We start from the raw sequence: 19,850 nt of genomic DNA on the forward strand, positions 1-19,850 counted from the left end.
TTCCCGTTTATTTCTTATTTAAGAGCGCAATTCTTGTGCTTGTATGTATTGTAATCAAAATTTGAATGCATATAGAAGCCGCAAACGCCTAGTTGTATACTAAATAGTACTAGTACTATACTAGTAATATGCTATATGTACATCAAATTGTTTTGATATGTAAGGATTTAGTGCGCAAAACACCGACATGGTCAAAGGTGTGCATTTTGGCCATTCTTCCCTATTGTCCTAAGTTTGGAGCAATCGCAAATGGTTGAAACAGGAACTGAAGCCAGAGAAGTAAATCCGGCGATATGGAAGAAAAACAGACTCTGGCGTGGTATACCTACTATTTTATTATTCGGAAAATGTTCTATAAATAAAAGTATCTGTACTCTCCGAGTAACTGGAATTTATATGCTCTTTGCGTTGGATTAAGCAGATGATTGGATTTTTCGCCAGTCTTTTGTCAGAATCTCGATTGGAAAGTAGTGATTACTGTGTAGTGAGGTACAAAACAATTTTGGGTAAGTTTGGCGAGCAACGTAAAACAACCATGTGATGAGTGTTGTGTAGTAATCACTATGCGACAAAAATATCAAGCTGTACAAAGTTATGAAGATGTCGAGATTGTCAATTTTAAATATGAGGTGCATGCAGTTAATTACTTTTTGCCAGATCTATGAATTTTTGTTTTTTTTTTATTTTCGAGGTGAGCGCCTCTGATTCTCAGAATTTATGTTTCCATCTGAGTGTTCAATACCTAAGTGTTACTGAGATAAAACAAATATGTTGCTGTAAATTCGTTCTTGCAATTTGTGAGTTACATCAGGCCTGATTCTGTTGAACTTGGAAATGAAACACTTGGTGTGTATATTTTATTGATAGACTGAATTATAATTTTTAGCTGAAATATTAAATTCTATTCTTCTTTTTTTTAACTGGATCTTGACCTGCTTTTGAATTTTATTAGGATTTCCACAGTTATTAATTTAAAGCATTTATATGCCCGCTAATTGCATAAATATGTGTCTTGTGTGGTAAAGTACAATGGATACGCTATGCCCAGGATGCCGAGAATGTTTCTCGACCGAAAACATCCTAGAACAGATCGAACTCGCCATTTGCCGTCTCCAGATTGGCAATCCTATGCCTTTGCTTGCAAGGCTAACTGAAGACCCGCTTCAATTCTATATGTACTACCTATGATGGTCGTACACTCCGTGTTGTCCGGAGCAAAACCGAATGTAATGTCTTCTTCTATATGTACTATCGTCGCCAAAAATACACCTCGAGCTCAAAATTGACAAATTGGCATCTTCAGAATTTAGTAAATGGTTAACCTCGATACTTAAGATACTTAACAAAACTGACGAATAAACTTAATCGATTTTTATTAGTGGATCATAGATTTTGAACTGTCATTTGAGGTCTTAATCTTAACAATACATAAAGTCATGTAGTGATGAAGCATTAAACCACAGAGAACAGACATGAAGGCTTGAACTAATGTTGTTAAACACATTTGTAGAGATCGCACCTCAACGCCACCATCGAATACAAACCAATATCCAAATTAATCCAACCTAGCGATGACATTTGTATACATAACATAACCGGCGGTAATCTTTTTCTATATATAAAAATGAGTTTACATTCCCTTTGAAGGAATACAACTCACCAACGGATGGACCGATTTGCTAGAATTCCTCACGTCTTATGATCAGCTGTGTTTGTATATATGAAAAGATAAAACATTGCGCAAGGAAAGTTGAGTAAATGTTAAAATATTACGATTACGCGAGTTTAGAAGAAAACCATCAAGCTCGAACTGAAATCGATCTAGAGTGCGACGCGATTGACAGTTAAGTCGAGAAAAAAACTTGAGCAAGATCTAAATGACTCTCGTTGATATCTCCAGGAACAAGTATATGAATCATGTACAACAATATAACTTCGACGTACACATTTTGTCACAAATTTCTATACTTTTATCACCAGAATACACCTAGAGCTTAAAAATTGATAAATTGGCATCTTCGCAACTTTAATTTTGTAAATCGTTGGTAAATCGTATCTTCACAAAACTAATGAGTAAAATTATTCAATTTTCTATTAGTGATTCAAAGATTATACGTTAGCAACGCACAACTTACATAATTTATTATTTGACCCATGCTGCCGCGCAGCAAATCTGAAATATTCGAAATGACCAGCATGATTCATGAATACAATTTCACACTACGGTTCATACTAAAATAAACTTCTGCTCTTTTGCATACCTACTGTTTTTTTCTATGTGAAAACACAAATTAAGGACAAGCCTCCCGGAATCCAAAACTATTTTCACTCGCGTTTACGAGGGCACCCCATTCAATACGGAAGCTACGTACAACTATCATGTGTGGAATAACAAAAAATTACAGTCGTGCATTGCCTCCGTATCGAGTGAGGTGCTCTCCAGAACGCGAGTGAAATTAGTTTTGGATTCCGGGAGGCTTGTCCTTAAGTAAAACTGCAACATGAGCTGGAGGAATGGGATCAGTCAATCATTCTCACTGTGTTTCACAAACAAATAAACATCTTGAGATGTAGGATAGGGTCTTCAGTTAGCTAGACGGATGTAATTGATAGCTACAGACATACATTGTGTATTATGTAGACACAGCATTAGAACAGATAAATAAATAATGTAAATTTTCATTACGTTAAGTAATTAAGTAGTTATGCTTGGGGAAAAATATTTATCAAAGGGTTATAACCAATCTTTTCATATTCACAGAATAACAATAGGGTAAATCACTACTTGGGCCTATGGACCCGATTCCCGGCTCACTGCACAGAAAACTAATGATTTATGATTGATAATTTTTAAAAAGTCTCCCATTTATCTTTCACAATACTCAATATATTTCAACCACTTGTTTTACTCCTAATTGATCCAATTGTAGAAAATAGAAATGTAGATTTCAAAACTTCGCTCTCCGTTGCCACACCACTGAGCCGGAGTGATTCTTTCCACTTTTACAAAACGGTATCATCAAATAAACACCTACCTGAAAATCGTCACAGAGCTCGATACAACCATTGCTTTAAGTTGTTAATCACTACCCAACAAACAACGACAAGCTACAAATAAGCATCTAAGTCGAATTATTGTTTATTTGTAATCTTCATAGCTGAATGAAATGGATGCTGAATAATTCGCTAGACAGATTTCATCTCAGCATTTGGTCCAACTAATATTCGACTTGGCCTATTTATTTGTTTACCACCTTTATTTTACTAACGCTTTAGTTTTATCACATTTCAGCACATTGGGGAAGTTCATCAATGTGCTGAACTAATGATTTTCAAAATTCTCTGTTCGACTATGATGAGATGCTCTAAAAGGGTGGTAGAATTGTGTTTGAATAGTAGATTAATAAGCAAGCATTAGACGTCTTTCTTAACCGTTGTCCTTTTTTTTTTACCAGTTCATTTATTTGGTAGGCTCAGTCGTGTGTGACACTTTGCGGAGCCACAATTCCAACCGTTGTCCTTCTTAACCATTGGATTTCACCTTTACCGGATTTATCGCACAGTGGGAGAAAACATAATAATAGTTTATGCTTTTTCCGTTTGAAAAAAAATAGGATAGGAAAATAATAATTTATTTTCAAGACATTGTTGGATTAATTGACAAGAACACTCAGACTTTTTATATTCGTGGGGCAATGCATAATTCAGTACATTCAAAGTTAATTGCCTATATGCCGGGTATTAAGCCACCCGGAGTGGAAATTAATTACTATGTCTGAAACTTGATTATGCATATTTACAACATGTGATAGATTTAGTTCGGAAAAGGTATTGGAGGGTAACCGCCCCTTCGGTGGGGTTTGATCCCACGACCCCAGTTCGCATGACAGGTGCTTTCCCTACTAAGCTACGAAGGACCTCCGTCGTCCACCGCAGCTTAGCGGGTACTGATGAAACCAAATTCCCAGCACCAGGTACCAGCCGATCTCTCGCAATACATTTTCAGAACTAACTCTCTCAAATGTATTTTTGTACACAATGTCAACCAAGTAGGATGAGTATTTAGTATTGTCCGGCTCCTACACACTTGCTTCATCAGCAACGGCGCTCAATGAAGTAGGGTTGTGTGAGGTTGTGCCAGTTTGGTCGTCAGATCCCAACACGACCACACAAGCGAAGAGAGATCGCCACTCGAGATCAGTACATTCAAAGTTAATTGCCTATATGCCGGGTATTAAGCCACCCGGGTGGACAACGGAGGTCCTTCGTAGCTTAGTAGGGAAAGCACCTGTCATGCGAACTGGGGTCAGGATCAAACCCACCGAAGGGCGGTTACCCTCCAATACCTTTTCCGAACTAAATCTATCACATGTTGTACATATGCATAATCAAGTTTCAGACATAGTAATGCATAATTGTTTCGTGATACATAATTAATTCCTGATCTAGGATAAAGCTGTTGGAGATTATAACGAACAAAATTGCTGGTGCAATGAAGAAAATTCATGCAGTTTTTGTAAAGTCGACCATATTGCATGTCTGTTACAGATTTCCTATATACTAGTTGTTGTTTATATGTAAATAAATGTCGATATGTGTAGTTATTTACTCGCTGCATGTGTGGTATTGATGGCAGAATAATATCGCGACCGGTTATTCAGAGTATCCGAGAAAGGTCGAACATAAATTCATTAAATTTTCATAAACCCCATCATTGGAGACGAATTTTATTTTATCGTTTTGACATTATTTTCTTATATTTTTTCCCAGTGTTGAATGGTTATGACTGACTGAACAATGGTTGAAATAAAAATCTTGTACAGTTATTAACAAACTATAGTTTGACAGATTGACTCGTTGATTAAGAGTCCAATTATGATTCATATTCAGCCATACGATTATTTATGTTTTGCATTGAGTAAGCCATAACTTACAAATCAAGGATGGCGCGGATGGCAACGTTACCGGCGGATGATCAAATGTCAGCAGTTCGAGACCCGATTTAGGAAAATTTTAAATATGATTATATGAAAATAGCAATTGCAATACTTAATGGAGATCTTGATCATGGTACTCTCAATGCGTTATTATTTTCGAAGAATTTACATGTAGCTGAATTAAGGCTAAGTAAAATGCTTAATAAAGGTTTAACGAATCAGGTAATAAAGTTGTTTTTCAAAATGAGATGTTGTAGCTGTATAACTTCTCCAAAATTGTGTGAACAAAGCCTGAACAGAAGTTGCGATAAGAAATAGTACAGACATACAGGGGATGTCCAAAATAACTGGGATAGGCAAATTTTGGACATAATTAGATGCGTTGTAACTGTGTCAATTATTATCCGATTTGGACAATTCAGGGATGCCTGAACTAGAAATTTAATGTAGTTTCACCATATGTCCATGGAACCGACCATGGTGATCGGATACCGGAGATATTCCGGGTTTTTCTAAGGTAGGTTCAGAACCGTGATTTTGTGGTGGGTATTAGGATAAGTTATGGTTAAAAACAGAATAATATTATTAACCATAAATAAAGTAGGGCTCTTTCTGATTGGAACCATAAGTTGAAATTCGAAATTCGAATTCGATGTTACAACATGGGCCCTCCTTAGCCGTGCGGTAAGACGCGCGGCTACAAAGCAAGACCATGCTGAGGGTGGCTGGGTTCGATTCCCGGTGCCGGTCTAGGCAATTTTCGGATTGGAAATTGTCTCGACTTTCCTGGGCATAAAAGTATCATCATGCTAGCCTCATGTTATACGAATGCAAAAATGGTAACTTGGCTTAGAAACCTCGCAGTTAATAACTGTGGAAGTGCTTAATGAACACTAAGCTGCGAGGCGGCTCTGTCCCAGTGTGGGGATGTCATGCCAATAAGAAGAAGAAGAAGAAGAAGAATATTATTCTGTTTTTAACCACAACTTATCCTAATACCCACCACAAATTCACGGTTCTGAACCTACCTTCGAAAAACCCGGAATATCTCCGGTATCCGATGACCATGGTCGGTTCCATGGACATATGATAAAACTACATTAAATTTCTAGTTCAGGCATCCCTGAATTGTCAAAATCGGATAATAATTGACACAGTTACAACACATCTAATTATGCCCAAAATTTGCCTATCCCAGTTATTTTGGACATCCCCTGTAATTCAACACAGTGCTGAACTGAATCATCACACTGATGTTAGTTAAACTAGTGAATGTTTGTTGGGACACCATAATTCTAAACACACGCACTTCAATTCTTCCTATTAGTTCGTTTCACTAGAACTTATTTAAACATATTAGAATACATTTTAAAATGTATTCTCAAACCGAACAAAAAATCACCTCGGCCCAAGAACTTCTAGCCGCACCGTGCTGCCAAAAGGCCAGGAGTATGAAAATGATCCTTCATCGTTAACAGGAAAACTGACTAATACGTTGACGCTATCATGTTATTTATAATTCTCTCGATTTCAAAAGGTGAAAAGAATATTGTTTTTAAGCGTTTGAAAGAAATTTGGATGAGTAAATATATCTTTTCAACCAAATAAAAATGATTATGAATAATACCATCTGGCATCTTGTTGTCGTGGAATGTGCATATTTTTGTTTACGTCTCATTTTCTACCGTCCCGAGAGAGAATAAGAGTAAAATGTTGAGAGATCGAGTAAAATTTTGTTTTGGGCCGGGAACTGGTTTTACGTGTGCCGGAATGGCAAATCGCTATGACTGAAATGAGTGCTGCACTTAGTTATTTTAAATCAAATAAAAGCCTTTTTGAACGATATTAAGCACGAATAGCTATTTTTTAAGCAGAACTGAACCCCAGTGCAGTATTATACAGCCCACAAAATTCAGGAAAAGCTGCTTCCTGTCATAAATATCAATTAAATGAACCGGTGCCAGCGAAAGTGGTACATGTTACATTGAGCAAATTTTTCAGGAGACGCATTTTTCCAAAAACATCGAATAATAAATTCATATTTGCAATTTTTTGCAACTAAACTGTACCAACATGTTACGACTGATGTGCCTAAAGATAGTAGTGAAAAATAAGCGAATTTTATGACAAACGTCAAGTTTATCAGAACAAATTGCACATGTACCACTATTAATGGGAACAAAAGGAAACAGAAACCGAAAAACGTTGACAGTTAAAGTGGTACATGTACATTTTAAAATCATTCTAAACGGCAGTAAACTATCTTGAAATGCAGAATAGGATGAAAATCTGTTGTGAAAACAGTCATGTTGCTGAATTTTCATTTAAATAAGCTGATTTTAGTGGGTGGAACTGTACATGTACCACTTTTTCTGGCAACGAAATGGCCATTGTGATATATACCAGAAAATAAAATGTGCATATTTCCAGATTTAGTTGCCAAAAATCACTTTTTCGTTATTCCCTTACTAGATCTTTGCAAATAGAAGCCGTTGGTGTAAAAAACCCAAAATTGACAACCACTTTTGCTGGCACCGGTTCAAATAATGCAGTCGTACGCATGTTAGGCCGGGAATGGGGTAGGAAACCCTAATTATGTTTAGATGATTATTCTTGATTGTAACTCAATTTGGAGAGTCTAGCACGACATGCATACTTTTGATGCCGGTAACTGTTCCCATTCCCATCTTATTGAACATATATTGATCTCATCACCAGTTCCTCCTTCTACGAGGACTACCGAAGTTCGCCTGGAGGGAAGTAGTGAATCCCAAAAAGACGAAGAAGGAGCGAAAACCAGTAGAGGAGGCGAAGGCGCCATTGACCAAGAAGGGAAATGCCCGTAGAGGAAAGGGCACATCTTCCAATGGTCATGACAGGAAGGACCGAGGCGAAGCAATTATCGTCAAGTCTCATGGTAAGAGCTATGCTGACGTTCTGAAGGGGCGATGAAAAGCTCAGTGGCCTAGGGGATGATGTCAACTGCATCCGCAGAACGCAGAAGAGCGAGATGATCCTCGTCCTGAAGCGGGATGCTGCGCGGAAGAGTTCCGCGTATAAAAAGTTGGCAGAATAGGTGCTGCGTGATGCGGTTCAGGTGAGAGCCCTATGCCCAGTAGAGGTAATCCAATTCCGAGACTTGGACGGAATTCCAGGATACCGCGATTCGGTTGCGGAAAGGTTATGCTGGATAAGGCCAAGCTGAAGGTGGGTTGGTCGGTATGCTCGGTGAGCGCAAACCATCAACCTCAGGCCTGCTTCAAGTGCTTCGATTACGGACATAAGTCACATGACTGCAAAGGTCCTGATCGGAGTCAGCTTTGCCGGATGTGTGGAGCTGAAGGTCACAAGGCTCAAACCTGCCAGGCCGCACCGAGGTCTTTGATCTGTGCTCCTGGCGCAGACAATAAACACCGATGGTGGGCAGGCCTGTCCGGCCTCCAGACGGGCTCGATCATGAAAGTAGCTCAGCTAAATCTCAACCACTGCGAGGCAGTGCAAGCACTGCTACAACACTCGGTACACGAGAATAAGAGTGATGTTGCCTTGCTGTCCGACCCGTACCGCATCCCTGCTAAACATAGCAGTTGGGTTGCGGGTAAGTCCAGAATAGTGACCATCTGGACTTGCGGGAGGTACCCCATCCATTACTTTTGTAGCTGCTACTGTCCTCCTACATGGAGCATAGAGTAGTATACTAGGGTGTTAGATAATCTTGTAGCGAGACTAACTGGTCTTAAACCATTAGTTGTAGCAGGTGACTTCAACGCGTGGGCAGTGGATTGGGCCTCTCGGTTCACTAACGCTAGAGGTCATATCCTGCTAGAGTCTCTAGCGGTACTGAACGTAGTCCTGCTGAACGAGGGCCAAGCGTCAACGTTCAGAGGACCGAATGGCGAGTCATGCATCGATGTGGCCTTCTGCAGCGCGGGATGGACGGTGGAGCCTGAATGGAGGGTTCACGAAGGGTATACTGCTAGTGACCATCAGGAAATACGTTTTATGGTCAGCTGGACCCCCCAACAGAACCACAAGGTGGATCAGTAAAGCTGATCTAGGATGGCGTACCTCGCAGTTCGACCCAGAACTGCTGGAAGAATCACTACGGTGGGAAAATCGGACTCTAGGCCTTAGTGGTGATGAGTTATCCGATGTCCTAACACGAGCATGTGACGTGACAATGCCCAGGAGGACTATGCCAACCGGCAACCGCAAACCGATGCTCTAGTGAACGAGCTCGGAAGCTGATATTCGCAGAACCTGTCTCAGAGCTGAAAGAATGGTTGCGACGTGCTAAAACCGAAGCGGACAGTCAAGAAAGACACCATGTGTTCCAAACAGCAAGCAGAACTCTGAACTATGATATCAAATGTAGTAAGAGAGCCTGCTTTGAAGAGCTGGGTAGGATGGCCAACGATACTCCATGGGGGGATGCATAAAGCATAGTGATGGCTAGGACCAACATCACACCTCCTGAGAAATCCCCGGAAATGTTAGCCAGGATCGTTGAAGGTTTGTTCCCGAAGCATGACTCATTGGACTGGCCCGCTACACCGTACGAGTCAGTGAACGTGGTACCGCTAGTGACTAACGATGAGCTTATCGCCGTTGCAAGAAAATTCAAGCTAAACAAGGCACCAGGGCCGAATTTTATTCCTAACCTGGTTCTTAAGCACGCGATTCTTGCCGCTACAGATATGTTCAGGAGCTGCCTCCAACGTTGCCTGGACGAAGCAAACTTCTCAGATCATTGGAAACGGCAGAAGTTGGTGCTATTGCCTAAGCCTGGGAAATCCTCGGGAGAGCCTTCGGCATACAGACCAATTTGCCTACTCGACACAACTGGTAAGTTGTTAGAGAGGGTGATCCTGAATAGATTGACGGACTATACGGAGTGTGCTGGTGGCTTATCAAGCAACCAGTATGGGTTCCGTAAAGGCCGTTCTACCATCGAAGCAATTCGGTCGGTAACGGAAACGGCTAAGATAGCGCGTGGTTTGAATAGGAGAGGTATTAGGTACTGTGCATTGATTACACTAGATGTAAAGAATGCATTTAATAACGCTAGCTGGGCAGCTATAGCTGATTCCCTGCATCGCTTGAGAGTCCCGGATTATCTGTGCAGGATTCTGAAAAGCTATTTTCAGAACAGGATATTGTTAGTCGACACCGACGCTGGTCAGCAGTCGATTGAAGTGTCAGGGATCGATCCTCGGACCGGTTCTGTGGAATATCATGTATGACGGAGTATTACGCTTAAATCTCCCAGCTGGTGTGAAAAGAGAAGGCTTTGCGCATGATGTAATGCTTGAGGTCACAGGCAACACTCTTGAAAACTTCAAACGCGATTAGCAGAGTCGAAGAATGGCTCATCTCAAGGAGGTTGGCGTTATCACATCACAAGACTGAGGTTGTTGTGGTGCATATCTTATGAGGCGGTGTGCGTCATTGCTGGGGTGATGCCGATAGACTTACTTCTGGAGGAAGATGTAGATTGCTTCAACGATTGGGACTCGGTGCAAGTGCGACGTGTCAAGAGAGTAGCTTAGTTGCTCTAATGGCAAAGAGCATGGGACACTGCAGTCAAAGGTCGTTGGACCCACAGACTGATTCCGGAGGTATCGAATTGGATTAGTAGGAAGCATGGTCAGGTCAACTTCCACCTATCACAGGTCTTGTCTGAACATGGCTGCTTTAAAAAGTTCCTGCATAGGTTCGGGTTCACCGATTCTGCGGAGTGCCCGGAATGTGTAGGTGTGCTAGAATCGGCAGAGCATGTGATGTTTGCATGCCCGCGATTCGATGTTGAACGCAATCCCATGCTGCTTGTAAGCGGCATGGATACTACTCTAGATTATGTCGAAACTACAGCGCTGGTGGCGTCTTCAACAAAACCAGCAGCTGCAGTAGAGAGTACTGTGATGCAGTGAACACCATGCTCATCCCAACAACAAAAACGTCGCGGGTAGGCCGCGCGGACCTCCGTATGTAGATATAGAGGTCATTGCGGTTCACGCATGGTGTTTGTTGTTTATTAATAAATCCAACGAACTTTTGTTCCGAAGCTTCGGTCCGGATTTAGAACGTCCATATTAAATATTGAGTACACATATTAATTAAGTTTTACATTCGCTGTCTCGCAATGAGAGTTAAATAGTGCTTCTTTGATCGAAAAATACGGAAGCCTACAAGCTAAATTGAGATGGGTAAATCACAATAGAATTGGTTTTCCATGTTATTCACTGCGAGCATCTTCAACGTTGTCTTGTTTTTATATTATTACTTAAAAGATCTTTCTATTCTACATAACACAGGTATCAAAACCATCCACATATACACTCTCTGCTCTGGATATATAATTTGATTCTGTTTTCTGCAGCAACTCTCCAAATTCTTATGGTTTTTTTTAGAAATTATTTTAAATATGAGCTCGAGGCATAAATGAGCACATTTTTATTATTAATAATGTTATGTCAGATTTTGAAATACAATTTTACCTGGGTTAATTTTTAAACTTCCCAAAATACTGGTCCTCGAGAGAAGTGGTTCCTTTAAACTATTTCTCAATTCAAGCTTGTAACATTAAAATTTCATTATTTTGAGAAGCAGGCTAATTCGTTTGCTAATCGTATCATCCAAAATACCGATATTCCAGTGTATGAGAACCACTATTTCGGGATCAGGTGATCAGATGAATTGAATATCTTCAAATACTTCAACTATCTTAAACTACTATATGCCATTGCTCAGGTATGCTTCCATCTAAGGTACGAAGTAGCCAATAGCGGGTTGATTCACCACTTCTTGCCATATAAAATGCACATTTTCGGCTTAAAAGCCAGAGGTATTGGCCATATGTTATGAATCCATCCACAGAATGGCGAATAAAGACTGATTTATGCCGAACGTATCACAGCTTACCGCTATATTCTCTTGATTTGCTTTGGCAATCGCATATAAATAGTATCGTTTGCATTCAAAACAAAGATTTCTCATTCTGACCACAGGACCTAGTAGCGATGAAAACCGGCTTCAGTTTACAACCAGAAGATGCATCCCTTCAAAGAGTCCCCGCCCCAAGATTTTTCTGGGCCATGCCAGTTGCGGTACGTCATCATCGACTAGACATGATACACTTGATCGTTATGAGTTTTAAATAATTACCTTTTCTCCCCCACAGATCAACACATCGCAATACTCCTACCCGTTGGAAGTGTGGGATCAAATACCCGATAAAGATATTATTTTGAAGCTATCGATTTTGATACCGATTGTGCTGTTTGGTATTCTTGGCAACGTGTCCCTACTGGAGATTATTTTCACCAACCGATCACTGCGCACGCCGACGCATCTGCTGATCGCTAATCTTGCTCTCATTGATCTGGTTACTTTATTGGTTTGTCCTCCAGTGTTCATATTGCATGATATTCATCAAAGTTATGTTCTGGGACCTATCGGGTGCAAACTTGAAGGTTTTATTGAAGGTAATCCGATTAATACAATTATTTGACGATGTAATGTAGTTTATTTGTATGGAATTTGTCAGGTGGACTACTCATCACCTCGGTGCTAGCATTATGTGTCGTCAGCTACGATCGTTTGGCAGCCATTGTACTGTCCAGGAAGGCAAGATTTAAAATGACTAGCGTTAGCATAGCTTCGGCAATTTGCTGGATTCTGGGATTCGTCGCTGCATTGCCTTTATCAATCTATCGAAACTACAAAGAACGTAACTGGAGTAATTTTCGAGAAACATTTTGCTCAGAAGATAAACATGTGATGCCGCTATATTGGGACTACATCGTAGTTTTGTTGGTTTGGCTCCCGCTGTGTGTAATGCTGATTACTTACACTACTATTCTATATAAGCTAGATCGCTATGAAAGAAAAGCAATGAATCGAGAGCATCCGATGGTGGTGCGGTATAAAAGCCGAGTGGCGAAGACCCTATTTATAGTTCTGATAACCTTCGTGGTGGTGAGGATACCTTTTACCGTTATGCTTCTGATTTACTACAAAGATGTGGATGACGGTAATAGGTTTGAGGTAAGTAATTGAGTATAATTTAATAATTATTAAGGTATTTATAAAGCAAGTTTGAATACAGAAGCAATAAGAAGATGCACCATAATCTGAGGACAATTTTATCGTCAGGGTGAAATGCATCACTAAAGCCTCCTCTATATGATCAGAGATTTTGTGGATGTTAGGTGATTTGGTCACGCCAAATAAATTATAGTTAGATTACAAAAGAAAAGAACGGTTACTTCATTAAAATATTGACATGGTACCTATGGATATCTTTGTTGAACATATTTTACAGATAAGTGAAAGTTTCATCATGCTGTGGTGGATCGCCAAAGTGGCGTTTATATTTCTGTACTCTGCAATGAATCCGGTCATTTATGGTCTCACCAATAGGACGTTCAGAAAAGCATTCAAAGATTCGGTCATTTTGGGAACGCTTCTACGCTTCACTGACGATGAAGAAGGCACAGAAAAACTTAGAAATCACAGGATTCTCTCATTCTCCAAGAAAACACGTACTGATGGATCAATGTTATACAGAGAAGCAAAAAGGTAAACTACACAGAACACATTATTCGTAAAGTGATGAGCTTAAGCACCAAATAAATAATCACTCCAATAAAGTTAAAAAAGATTCTTCGTATCTCAGAAAAAATGATTAGAATATTATTTTCTTTCAGGCGACCTATTGCAAATTGGTTGAACTCTACAATCAGATGGAAAGATAAGCGTGCTAGTGAAAGGATCCCAGAAACCAAAACCCCAGAAGCTGACGGCACACAATCTTCGGAAACAGCACAAAATGTTCCGAAGCGATAAATAAACAATCGTATCATTCTTGTACATATATTTATCACCAATCGTAAAAGCAATAAAGAAGCATCAATTGTCTTTTGTTACCAACGTAATAAATTCTCAGTGTTTGCAATACTTATCAAACGTAATTAATATCCTTTATGCTTGTCTCCGATTGGAATGGATTTGCTTCTGCCTCCATAATCGATATGGCGGGTTCAAATCAAAGATATGAGGGTCATGTCACCGCTTATCAGACTATTAGCGTGCACATGGGATCATCATTGTTTTCCGCATAACAGGCCAACTAGAAGATTAGAACCGCCTGGGAGAGTGCTTCGTAATCCCCATAGCGTCATTGTAGTGCTGTTTTCCGTGGCAGAGACAGGTTGACAAAAAATGGGTACGTCGTTGAAGAGATTTAGAGTGAAGTGAGGGCAGATGCAGTGTATAAAATAGTGCTTGAGTTGTTGTGGAACTAGTTGATAGAATGAAAACCGTCTGTGACATACGGGAGTTTAACTGACAAATATGGTAGGATAAAACTGTTATCTCTTGCGCACTTTATAATTATTGATTAGTTTGCGATGGTTATTGCTCATTGCTTCAGTCTAGCTTTTTTAGTTGCAGTTGAGAAGTTGCATTTTGCAGTTCGTGATCTAGTCGTGGGTCTAAAAAAAAAAGTTTTGTACTGAATTTTCATGTGCCTAAAGTTTTTGAAAGTTATTCCATTTGCTCGTGATACAAGAAAAAAGTGTCATGCTGAGATTAATATAATGTAAAGACGTAAAGAAATTGTTGGATTAGAGAAAGTTGATTTTTTTTCTGATCTGATCACATTTCTATGATGAATCATTTCATATCTCGGATGAAAGTGCTTCCATCTCGTCATATTGTCCCAGGCGATCTCGATTTGAGATTTTCTTTTTTTTCTTCGTATTGACATTATATCCCCATTGGGACATTGTCGCCTCGCAGCTTAGTATTCATTAAGCACTTCCACATTTGTTAACTGCGAGGTTTCTAAGCCAAGCTCCCATTTTTGTATTCCTATATTATGAGGCTAACACGAGAATACTTTTATGCCCAGGGAAGTCAAGAAAATTTTCTACCCGTTAGTTTCCTAGACCGGATCGGGAATCGAATCCAGCAACCTTCAGCATGGTCTTGCTTTGTAGCTGCGCATCTTACTGCACGTCTAAGAAAATATTTGAGATTTAATTTTTTTCGACTAACATTATTTGCCATGCATCATATGGTGTCTTTTTGAGTAGCAGCATTCATATTCAAGAGAATTTCTCTTGCAAGAGAGTTTCCCAAGAACGGTCAGCAGAATTCCTCGTGGAAGTACAAAGGAAGTTTCTATGGAAATTCGACAGAATTTTCCGTGGAGATGTAGTGGATATTTTTATGGAAATATAAGAGAATTTTCCGTTGATGGGTATTTGAATTTCCCGAAGAGATGGGAATTCGAGAAAATTCTGGAACATTTCCGGTGGGAACTCGGACAAATTCTACATGGAGAATCGATCATCAAGAGGGGCCCATCGAATTCATCCTCGTAGACGTATGCGGTGGCGGAGTCTGTTTGCTTCAGTCGCTCTATAGAGGTCATACCGAGACGGCCGTCGGTACCGAACGTTGTTGTTGGCGGATAGTTTTGGGCGAAGTTTAACCATCACCAGATAGTGGTCAGAGTCGATGTTAGCGCCACGATGTGTCTTGAGTCCTGACGTCGATAATGTCGAAGAAGTGCCGTCCACCAATCAGAACGTGATCGATTTTCAGCTTAATCGATTGTTCCATACGCTGGCGCATTTGATTTCAAGTTAATATGGGGTCTCCAGCCCAAATATATAAGAAAATACACACACTTTCACACTTTCGTTCTGGAAGTTGGTTCGTGAGGGGTTTGACTAAGTTGCCATCAGCGTGTGTTTATATATTAACACCTCAGCATTTCAATCGGTGAGCAGCAAGCCATGACTCGGCCTCTCCTTGTCCGATCTTCGTGGCGTGTACACGCATCCCCATGGAGAGTTGCTGTCATCGCATTTCGCTCCGGGCATTTGGGGCCACACATTTTGGCGATCCTCCCTGGTTATGTTTTGGATCCTGCCCTGACGCTGATTTCAAAAGGTGAGTTGAATTCAAATGATTAAATAATGTACAAAGAATAAATTATATGATTTTTAAAAAAATCACAAGACAAGGTGGTTTGTATTGCTGCAAAACGCGTCTGGACGACCGCTGGGAAATGGATCGTGGTGTGGAAAATCACAAAGCGTATCTGGACAAGCGCTGGAGAATGGATTGTGGTTTGGAAAATCACAAAGCGGGGCTGGAAGACCGATGGAAAATGGATTGTGGTTTGAAAAATCACAGAGCGCGTCTGGAAGACCGCTGAAAACTGGTTGTGCTTGGAAAACCATAAGTCTGAAAACTGATGTAAACATCACAAAGCGTGTCTGGACGAGCGCTGGAGAATGGATTGTGGTTTGGAAAATCACAAAGCGCGGCTGGAAGACCGATGGAAAATGGATTGTGGTTTGAAAAATCACAGAGCGCGTCTGGAAGACCGCTGAAAGCTGGTTGTGATTTGGAAAATCATAAGGCGCGTCTGAAAACTGATGTAAAAATCACAAAGCGCGTCTGGACGAGTGCTAGAAAATGGATTGTGGTTTTGAAAATCACAAAGCACGTCTGGAAGACCGCTAGAAAATTGGTTGGGAAAATCCCAAACCGCTTCTGGAAAACCACAGGAAACTGGTTTACAGTGTGGAAAATCACAAAGCGCGTCTGCACGACCACTCGAAAATGGATTGTGGTTTGGTAAATCACAAAGTACGTCTGGACGACCGCAGGAAAATGGTTTGTGGTGTGGAAAATCACAAAGCGCGTCTGGAAAACCGTTGAAAAATTGGTTGTGGTTTGGAAAAACACAAGGTGCGTTAGGAAGACCGCTGAAAAATGGATTGTGGTTTGGAAAATCACAAAGCACGTCTGGAAAACCGCTGGAAAATGGATTGTGGTTTGGAAAATCACAAAGCGCGTCTACGCGATGGAAAATGGATCGTGATTTGGAAAATCATAACGTGCGTCTGGAAGACCGCAGTAAAATGGTTTGTGGTGTGGAAGCACTTTGTGAAGCGCGTCTGGACGACCACCAGAAAATGGATTGTGGTTTGGAAAATCACAAAGCAAAGCGTTTGGACGACCGCAGGAAAATGGTAGTGGTTTGGAAAATCACAAAGCGCGTCTGGACGAGCGCTGGAAAATTAATTGTGGTTTGGAAAATTATAAAGCGCATCTGGACGAGCGCTGGAAAATTAATTGTGGTTTGGAAAATCTTAACGCGCGTCTGGAAGACCGCAGTAAAATGGTTTGTGGTGTGGAAGCACTTTGTGAAGCGCGTCTGGACGAGCGCTGGAAAATTGATCGTGGTTTGGAAAATCACAAAGCACGTCTGGAAGACCGCTAGAAAATTGGTTGGGAAAATCCCTAAGCACGTCTGGAAGACCGCTAGAAAATTGGTAGAGAAAATCACAAAGCATCACTGAGCGAGCGCTGGAAAATGAATCGTGGTTAGGAAAATCCCAAAGCGCGTCTGGAAGACTGCTAGAAAATTGGTTGAGAAAATCCCAAAGCGCATCTGGAAGACCGCAGGGAAATAGTTTGTGGTTTGTAAAATCTCAAAGCGCGTCTGCACGACCACAATCCACAAAATGGATTGTGTTTTGGTAAATCACAAAGCACGTCTGGACGACCGCATGAAATGGTTTGTGATGTGGAAAATCACGAAGCGCGTCTGTAAAACCCTTTAAAAATTGGTTGTGGTTTGGAAAATCACAAGGCGCGTTCGGAAGACCGCTGAAAAATTGATTGTGGTTTGGAAAATCACAAAGCACGTCTGGACGACCGCAAGAAAATGGATTGTGGTTTGGAAAATCACTGGACGAGCGCTGGAAAAGATTGTAGTTGGAAAATAATAAAGCGCGCTCGGGAGAGCACTGGAAAATTGATTATGCTTTGGAAAATTATAAAGCGCGTCTGGACGAGCGCTGGAAAATGGATTGTGATTTGGAAAATCATAAAGCACGTCTGGAAGACCGCAGTAAAATAGTTTGTGGTGTGGAAGCACTTTGTGAAGCGCGTCTGGACGACCACTAGAAAATGGATTGTGGTTTGGTAAATCACAAAGCACGTCTAGAAGACGTGAAGCTCGTCTGGATGACCACTAGAAAATGGATTGTGGTTTGGTAAATCACAAAGCACGTCTAGAAGACCGCTAGAGAATTGGTAGGGAAAATCACAAAGCGCGTCTGGAAGACCGCTAGAAAATTGGTAGAGAAAATCACAAAGCGCGTCTGGACGAGCGCTGGAAAATGGATTGTGGTTTGGAAAATCACAAAGTACGTCTGGACGACCGCAGGAAAATGGATTGTGGTTTGGAAAATCACAAAGCACGTCTGGACGATCGCAGGAAAATGGTTTGTGGTGTGGAAAATCACAAAGCACGTCTGGAAAACCGCTGGAAAATGGATTGTGCTTTGGAAAATCACAAAGCACGTCTGGACGATCGCAGGAAAATGGTTTGTGGTGTGGAAAATCACAAAGCGCGTGTGGAAGACCGCTGAAAAATGAATTGTGGTTTGGAAAATCACAACGCGCATCTGGAAGACCGCAGTAAAATGGCGTCTGGAAGACCGCTGAAATTAGATTGTGGTTTGGAAAATAACAAAGCGCGTCTGGACGAGCACTGGAAAATGGAATGGAAAATGGTTTTGGTAAATCACAATGCACGTCTGGAAGACCGCTAGAGAATTGGTTGGGAAAATCACAAAGCGCATCTGCAAAACCGGTTTGTGGTTTTGAATATCACAAGGTGCGTCTGGGAGCCTTTTGAGGAACAGGTTGACGTTCGATAAAATTGCAAGATGAGTCCTGGAATAAAGATAAAGATGAATCACCTCAATAGTTATCGTAGTTTGATAATTTAACCCTAATTAACTTTGATAATTTTACGACAATGAGGTTACCAGATTATGCCAAAAAAATTTGTGCACAACTTTGACAAAAGTCTTCTCCAAAATTTCTCATTGTTGACCCTGATTGCTTAGCTTAGCTTAGCTTAACTGACCGCCAGTAGTTGCTATTCGATTATGACCAAATCAACTGTTCTTGTACTTAGAATCAACAGATGCTTCCTTGGGACTAGCACTTATCTCCAATGTATAAGCACTGGTGATCAGTCACTCGCCCACTGCAAATCGTGATTACCTCTGCACTGGCCACGAGTTCACGCGGATTTTTTTATTGGAATTTAGGGACAGGTTGTATGGCAGAGGTTCGTCTTGGTTAACGGTTTGTCAAAGGAAAGAAAGGATGATAGTTATGTATATGTAAATTCTAATTGTAAGCAGAAATGAGCTTTATCGCTTATTTAGAATTCTAAATGATACTGCTAGAATAATCTTCTTCTTCTTCTTCTTCTTATTGGCATTACATCCCTACACTGAGACAGAGCCACCCCGCAGCTTAGTATTCATTTAGCACTTCCACAGTTATTAACTGTGATGTTTCTAAGCCAAGTTACCATTATTGCATTCGTATATCATGAGCCTAACACGATGATACTTTTATGCCCAGGGAAGTTGAGACAATTTCCAATCCGAAAATTGACTAGACCGGCACCGGGAATCGAACCCAGCCACCCTCAGCATGGCTAGAATAGTCTAGTTTAATGGTATAGGATGGAGATGGAAACCGGTATGAAGTCCATTTCCAGTTTTAGCGATTGCTAAAAAATATAAGAAAAGATACAAAGTAGGAATGTTGAACGGGTCTCAGGGTTGAACCCACGACCTCCTGCGTATGAAGCAGAAGAGGTAGTCATATAACCACCAAGCCCGGTACCCTGATTGCAACAGGTTGACCAGAGATGATTTTGATTGAAGCGGGACTTTCTAGAAATAATGCTCAATGCCTGACACTCTACGGAACGAAAAAAGTGTTCGGTTGATGATTAGCTAATTTTTTTTAGCAATACCTAAGCGTTCGGCGGAATTTGCATTGGCTGCATAGAATGAC

At 40.7% G+C, this 19,850-nt stretch overlaps 1 protein-coding gene across 1 annotated transcript; it reads left to right on the plus strand.

Annotated features, from left to right (window-relative positions):
- The first annotated feature begins 280 nt into the window (after positions 1–280).
- LOC134219391 (neuropeptide FF receptor 2-like) lies at positions 281–13,864 on the plus strand. The gene is made up of 6 exons (XM_062698115.1): positions 281–506; positions 11,945–12,043; positions 12,118–12,421; positions 12,484–12,983; positions 13,261–13,517; positions 13,646–13,864. The coding sequence occupies exons 2-6, from the start codon at positions 11,957–11,959 to the stop codon at positions 13,782–13,784; spliced, it is 1,287 nt and encodes a 428-aa protein (XP_062554099.1). The 5' UTR covers positions 281–506; positions 11,945–11,956; the 3' UTR covers positions 13,785–13,864.
- Positions 13,865–19,850: the final 5,986 nt, after the last annotated feature.

The sequence above is a fragment of the Armigeres subalbatus genome, chromosome 3 (genome assembly GCF_024139115.2).
Source record: "Armigeres subalbatus isolate Guangzhou_Male chromosome 3, GZ_Asu_2, whole genome shotgun sequence".
NCBI classification, from domain to species: Eukaryota; Metazoa; Arthropoda; class Insecta; order Diptera; family Culicidae; genus Armigeres; species Armigeres subalbatus.